Here is a 6,925-nt window from a genome sequence, read left to right on the forward strand (position 1 = left end):
GCCTTTTAAGAAAACGTGAACCCTATTTTATCATGAGTTCTGATACCAGGCATTGTCCTGGTTACCATACATAGTGACCCATACATTGTCACAAGAACCTATTTTGTTTTCCTCATGTGTTTTTTCTTTGAAAACAAGGATACTTATATATGCCTACTGCAAGAGAAATCCATTAGTTAACCATACCAAATATAATAATAAAATTTACCTTTAAGAAAGGAAAGTTCTACAAAAGTCATGATAAACCCTGAGCATCAGGCCATCTCAGTAAAAGACAATGAGACAAATATAGGGAGTCAAATAGGCTTTGCCCCACTCAGCACGATGCAGGGTTCCAGACCTGGGACCAGAGACGGAAAAGACAGGAAAAAAAAAAAAAGGAAGAAAACCTTGAGCTGGTGGAATCCACATCAGTACAAACTTCAAAACAAGACAGTATTTTTAGTTTTTGAAACATCATTCAAGTAACCCCTTCCAGAAATTGGGTAAACACATACAGCACTGAATATACTAAAATCAATCTTCGCTCTTTATTAGTAACTTAAATCAAACAAATGCTGAATGTAGAAAGAGGTAGAAAGTGAATCAAACACTCTTGCACTGTCCTGAGAGTTCCAAGAGGATGGCACTAGGTCTGGGTGATCAGAGATCAGGATCACAGATGCTTAGGACTCTCACAGGTGTGCCATTAACAGCCCTAAAATCCCATCAGGGATAACTCTGCTCAATCGCCAGGGCATCATGCCCAGAACGCCCCTCCCCCTTCTCCCATTGGCCAGTATGCCCGCGAGCTCCATGTGCACAGGCGCAGTGGTGAGGGGGCGGGACGACTACTACTGCGCTTCTCCTAGGTCATGCTGAGGCAGTGCTCTGTTCCAATTCAGCCTGGGGTTCTGGGATTTCTTTGTGTTGGAGAGCCAGCTCTGTGGTACTGCCCTGCGGGAGAAGGTGAGCAAAGCGCAAGGCAGCGGAGGAGCTGTAGAAGGAAAGAACGGGACCCAGGAAGATCAGCCCTGGGGTGGGGAGTAGAGTGGAGCTGTGGAAGCTGCTGTGGCAGAAACGAGGGGAGCAACAAGTAGGAGGATGGGCGGGGCCTCGTGATTGATGGGTGATAGCCCAATGCGGGATGGGGGGGCATAGAGGGTGGATCCTTCAGAAAAGTGGGCTGGTGTTTAGGATCCTGATAACAACTCCTGGGCAGCTAGCCTTTGATTGGGGAACCTGTGTCCAGTTTCATGATCACCTCTCCGGAGCATGCAGGCCACAGCCCTTGGGTGGAATTCCTGGAGAAATGGGCGGGCGATCCTTCTTTTGCATACATTGCTCCCTCAAGAAGTCTGAGAAGAAGACAGATGCTGTCCTCAGCAGGCCTGAGTGAATCTATTGCTGTGAGATTTAATCTCCACCTTGTTAACTGTGGCTGACCTGAGCTGCTTCTGGAATAGTAAGCTTCATCCTTACCCTCACGGGAATGACAAATGATGATTACTTTTTGTTGTCTCCTATTTATGCTGTCCCTCTAAAGTTGAATACCTCACACTTTTATTTTGCCTTCTTTACTGTGCAGAGAGGAAGGGTCCAGAAATGTGGTGCTCAAAGATGTGAGAGTAGCAGAGACCTTCACCTCCTGGGCTCACCCTCCTGCTGTGATCAACTCCTTTTGCTAATCTCAGCTCCTTCACCTGTGAAGAAGCTGATGGAACTACAAATGACCCAAGATTGTTGCTACTAAGTATTGACACTTGAACTGGATATTCAAATCAGGACACCCCCTCAACCCACAGCTGTGAAGAGTAGAATCCTCCAAAGAGCACAAACCAGCCAGCCACACACACTCCTAGCTGGCTATTCATCTGAATTTTATTAAATGCCCTAGAGGTGTTAAAGCCCTTGTCCTGAGACCTAAAAGAAGAGCAAAACAAAAGAGTCCTTCTTGATGTGGTTTATCTTCCCCCAGTGGGGAAGAACTAGAAATAAAATAGGTCAGATAACACGAAGAGTTATGAGTAAATGAAGTGCAGGGTGATCTGATAAAGATGTGGTGTAAACGGCATGTGTGCATGGTGTGTGTGTGTGTGTGTGTGTGTGTGTGTGTGTGATGAAATCCATTGGACACTGGCATGTGGGTAAATTGGGGGTGAGGTGAGCTGAGTCCTGGATATTGGGTCATATTTCCAATGAGGGGAACCAGGGATTACAAGGCCTACCCTGATGAGGTAGGCTCAGTGTCTAGCCATAGGGTGTGTAGACTGAGCAGCAAGCTACCTTTAGAGAGAGGAGCAGGCAGCACTCATCAGGTTTGTCTTGGGATTGAGAACTAAGAAGCATGAAGAGAATTTTTACCAGGCAGAGGTGATTAAGGAGGTGATGTGCAGGCTAAAGTGCTGGGTAATGAGAAAATTGGAGCGGGCAAAGGAAGTCAGATTGGGGCTCCACTGGGCATCTGACCGAATAGCACAATGGTCCTCCATTGTGTTTCCTTCCAGGTAAGGCTCCTGGAGCTCTCTTGAAGGCTGAGCAAGCTTCTACTTCTCACCAGCAAGAAGTCCTATCCAGCCCATAACATGTGTTCCTCATTTTCCCTTGGACTCAGTTAACTTTTCAATGTGTGTCATGGCAGTAAATTGCTCTGGCACTTCAGCAAGGTCTCTTGCAATCATGTGAACACAATGAAAGCAAGGTTAAATGTGCCTGCTCTGGAGCACTGGGTTTCTTCTTCTTAGTTTTGACTTTGATAAATGATTTACTTTCTCCCCTCCCCACCCTCCCCAGTGCTCTAGAGTGAGGCCAGTGCTTTCTGCAGACAAGTGATCTGACACTGAGCCTCTAGGCCAGCCAGAAGTTTTTCTCACATTATGGCAACATTGGTCATATAGAACTTGTGCCTGTATGTGATACAGGTTGATTCATTTCTTCTCCAGTCCCTCTCTTCAACTGCTGTTATTCACAGAAACTTTCTGTGTTTTCCTTGCATTTTTTCTTTTTCTTTCCCCACCCGCTCCTTATATCCCCCTCTCATTTGACCATTTCTTCCTACCTCAAAGTATGTCACATAAATTTTACTCTGCATTTTCACCTTCACTTTTGCACAGCAGAGAAACCATGCAATATTTGAACATGTGTGTCCAGTTAACTTCACTTAAGAGTATGGTCTCAAAGTGCATCCATTTAAATAGAAATGTTCAAGCTTACTCTTATTCATGACTGAGTAGTACTGTACTGTTTTCAGAAGAAAACATATCTTCTGTATCTATTCATTAGTTGATGCGCATTTGAGTTGTTTCCAAGATTCAGATTTTATAAATTGTGCTGCTGTAAACATAGATGTGTATATATTGTTGAAGTAAGATGTTTTTAATTCTTTAAGGGAAGATACCAATCACAGGAATAGCTGGGATAAATGGAACAAGTATTCCTGTCCCTTGAGGAATCTCCACGCTCATTTCCAGAGTGGTTGCACCGGTCTGCACCAGAACCAACAGGAGACAAGGATTATTTTTTATCCACAGCCATGTTAGCAGTTGTTATTCATTCTTTTCTTGTTAATCGCCATTCTTTTTGGAGTAAAATAGAATCTCAGTGGTGTTTTCATTTGCATCTCTTGAATGAACAGTGATGTTGAACATTTTTTTCAAGTATTCATTTGTTATTTCTACTTCTACAGATACCCATTTTTGGATTGCATCTTTACATGTAGAGGGTCTGATTTTATTAAGTTCTTTATACATTGTAGATACTACTGTTTTATCTGATAAAGATATGGTAATTTTTCCCCACTGTGGGTTGTCCGTTGGTGGCTTCTTTTGCTGAGAAAACATGTTTTACTATATTAGACCCCAATTGTTGATTTTTTTTTGTGATACTTTCTGTGATTAGGTTTCTGCTCCTAAAGTTTTTGCCTACACTTATGTCTTCAAGAGTTCAGCCTACTGTTTCTTGCAACAGATTTAGTTTAGTATTTCTCTTTCAATACTCAGATCTTTGATCCATTTGATATTATGGTGAGATACATGGGTCTAGGTTTAGAATTTGGCATTTGGAAAGCCAGCTTTACCCCAATATTTATTGAACAGTGTATTCTTTTTTCGATGATGGTGTTTAAACATTTTATTAACGACAGGGTGGCTCAGTGTTTTCAGAGTTGTTTCTGCATTCTCTTCTCATTTTCTGCATTCCATTGATCCTTGTGTCTTTTTTAACTTTTTTTTTTAATTTTTGCTTTTTTTTTCCTGAATACTGAGCTCTGCAATGTAATTTCAGTCAGGGATTGTGATATCCTTTTTCTTCCTTTTCTTGCCCAGTATTGATTTTGCTATTCCAGGTCTCCTCTAGTTTCAAATCAATTTTAGAAAGATTTTCTTTAATTCTGTGAGGAATGCTATTTTTTTATCTGAATTGCATTAAATCTGTATAAAAATTTTGAGACAGTGTACATTTTCACTATACTGGTTCCTCCTCCTACCCCAGAACAGGGGATATCCTATCATTTTCTTTTTCTTTTTTTCTTTTTTGTACTTTAGGGAAGGGTCTACAGGGTGTTCAGGGTCTCACTACTAGAACAGACTCATAGTGATCTGCCTGTTTAGAGACTCCCAGGTGCTGGGATTACATGTGCGCCCCACCATGCCCAGTGTCAATGGCCATCAGAGTGCCACCCAGTGGCAGTTTGCAAGGGCTTTAGTCAGCTGAGCTATTTGGCCGGCCCTCCATTTTCTGATATGCTCTTCCATCTTATTTTTCCAAGTAAGAAAGTTTTGTAGTTTTCTGTAAATGTCTTTTACATCCTTAATTTGGTTAATTTCTAAGTTTTCCATTTTGTGGGTCCTAGTGTGAAAGGTGTTGTTTCCCTAATTTCTCTCTCAGTGATTTTGTTATTTGTGTACAAGAATGACATGAATTTTGTGTTCAGGTGTGCTGTGGAGAGCCATCCAGTGCTTGGCCTCTGGCAGGGTCATATCAAGTTTAGAGAATATGCAAGTGGCGCTTCACATGAATGTGTCTCCACCTCCCACCAGGAATCATTAGGCTTGTAATTCACGTAAAAGAGGGCACACAGTTAATCACCTGGGGTTGTGGCCTATCTTCATTAAAGGCAAAGTTCTCATAGAGTCTAACTCCTTGCCTCCTGCCTTGTAAACCTACATAGAGGGACAAGCCTAAGCCAAGAATATTTAGCAACAACAAAGTTTAGATATCAAGATCTTAAGGCCATGAGAAAGTACCCCCAAGAGCGAGGGACTCACTAGGGCATAAAATAGAACAGAAAGAACAATGCTTGATTAAGTTTCCATGACTACTCTTAGCTTATACTGTGTTCTCATGTTAATCAAAATTTAAATTGTTTTTTGATTATAGATGAAAAACCACATCTGTTAATCTTATATGAAGAAAGGGTATGTAATCATTCATGTATGAATAAAGGCCACTGATTTTTCTCTGGGTAGAAGAGACACACTCTTGTCCCTCCTAACCTCAGTATGTTTTTCTAAGTCTTTCTTCTTCACCACCCACTTTTCTCTCTCCTGAGGTGGTTGTTCCCTAGAATCAGAATCTGCACCTTGGCAGTAAGCTACAGAATTCAGTTTTTAAATCTAGGGTTGTTTAGCAAAGACTTTGCTATCTGTGTAGTGTATTATGCCATATACACATATTGATAATTTAACGTCTTTCTTTTCTGTCCTTATTCTTTCTACATTTTTCTCTTGTCTAAATGTTCTGGTTAATGTTTCCAAATTATATTGAACAAGCATGGTGATAGTGGACTTCCTTGAATTATTCCTGATTTCAGAATGTAAGCTTTCAGTTTAAGCCATTTCATATGATGTTAGTCTTCGATTTGTCACAGATGGCTTTTGTCAGACTGAGGTAAAGTCTGTCTATTTTCATGTTCTGTGTTATTTTGTTTTGCTTTGTTTTGTTTTTTTACCATGAATAGGTATTGTAGTTGGTACATAGTGGTCTGATAATGTGCATGGAATAACCTCAGTTCCTTTCCATGTACTTAAAGATATTCTATAGGCTAATATGTAATCTCTTTCAGAGAACATCTCATTCACAACTAAGAAGAACATGTACACTCAAGTCATGGGGAGGAAAACTGTGTAAACATCTGCTAAGTCCATTTTTTTACAGATTTGTGTCAATTTTATATTTCTTTGTTTTCTTCTCCAGTTAATCTGTTTTTAACAGTGGGGTATTAAGGCATTCTATTACAATGTGATTATTCATGTCAGCAATATCTTTAATATAATTGGGTGCACTGATATTTGGTGTGTGCATATGCATGATAGTTAGCTCTTCTTGCAGTTTTCTATTAGCAGCTATGCAGTGAGCTTCTTTGTCTTTTCTGATAACCTTGCTTGAAGTTCACTTTTCTTCAAATAGAATAGCTACTCATGTTTTTCTCCGGTTTTGTGTGATATTAAGTATAGTTTTTCATCCTTAAAATGTATCACTTTTTGAGTTAAATGTGTTTATTGTATGCAGCATATTATTGGATCATTTCTTAATCTATTCTGCCCATCTGCTTCTCTTGAATGGTGAATTATGATCATTTACATTGACGATTATAAGTGATATGTGTGGACTTACCATTGTCATATTATTTCGCTCTAATTGGATCTATGTCTTGCCCTTCTGTTTAACTGATTGTCCTTCTGAATAGCTTCATATTGATGGTGGTCTTGAAATTGAAGTATTCATTGTTCTTTTATAAAAGATTTTTCATAATTTATTGTAGAGCTGGTCTGGTCCTCATGAATTTCTTTTTTTTAAGATTTTATTTTTATTTTATTCCCATAATTTTATTGAGAGCAATGAGACAATTTCAAATCAAATTAATAGCAATGAGACAATTTCAAATCAAATTGGTAGGACAGTTTCAATAATTAACTCATTGTATACTGTCTTCCTAGTGGTTATTTGT

The 6,925-nt window shown here is 39.9% G+C and overlaps 1 protein-coding gene across 1 annotated transcript in view; it reads right to left on the bottom strand.

Moving 5' to 3' along the window:
• Positions 1–3,362: 3,362 nt before the first annotated feature.
• The window catches only part of LOC101565086 (vomeronasal type-2 receptor 116-like), a 48,173-nt gene continuing 44,610 nt past the window's right edge, over positions 3,363–6,925 (bottom strand). The window contains 1 exon segment of the mRNA XM_023707443.1: positions 3,363–3,464. Coding sequence (XP_023563211.1) covers positions 3,363–3,464 — 102 coding nt within the window.

The sequence above is a fragment of the Octodon degus genome, unplaced genomic scaffold (assembly GCF_000260255.1).
Source record: "Octodon degus isolate 3935 unplaced genomic scaffold, OctDeg1.0 scaffold00290, whole genome shotgun sequence".
Taxonomy (NCBI): Eukaryota; Metazoa; Chordata; class Mammalia; order Rodentia; family Octodontidae; genus Octodon; species Octodon degus.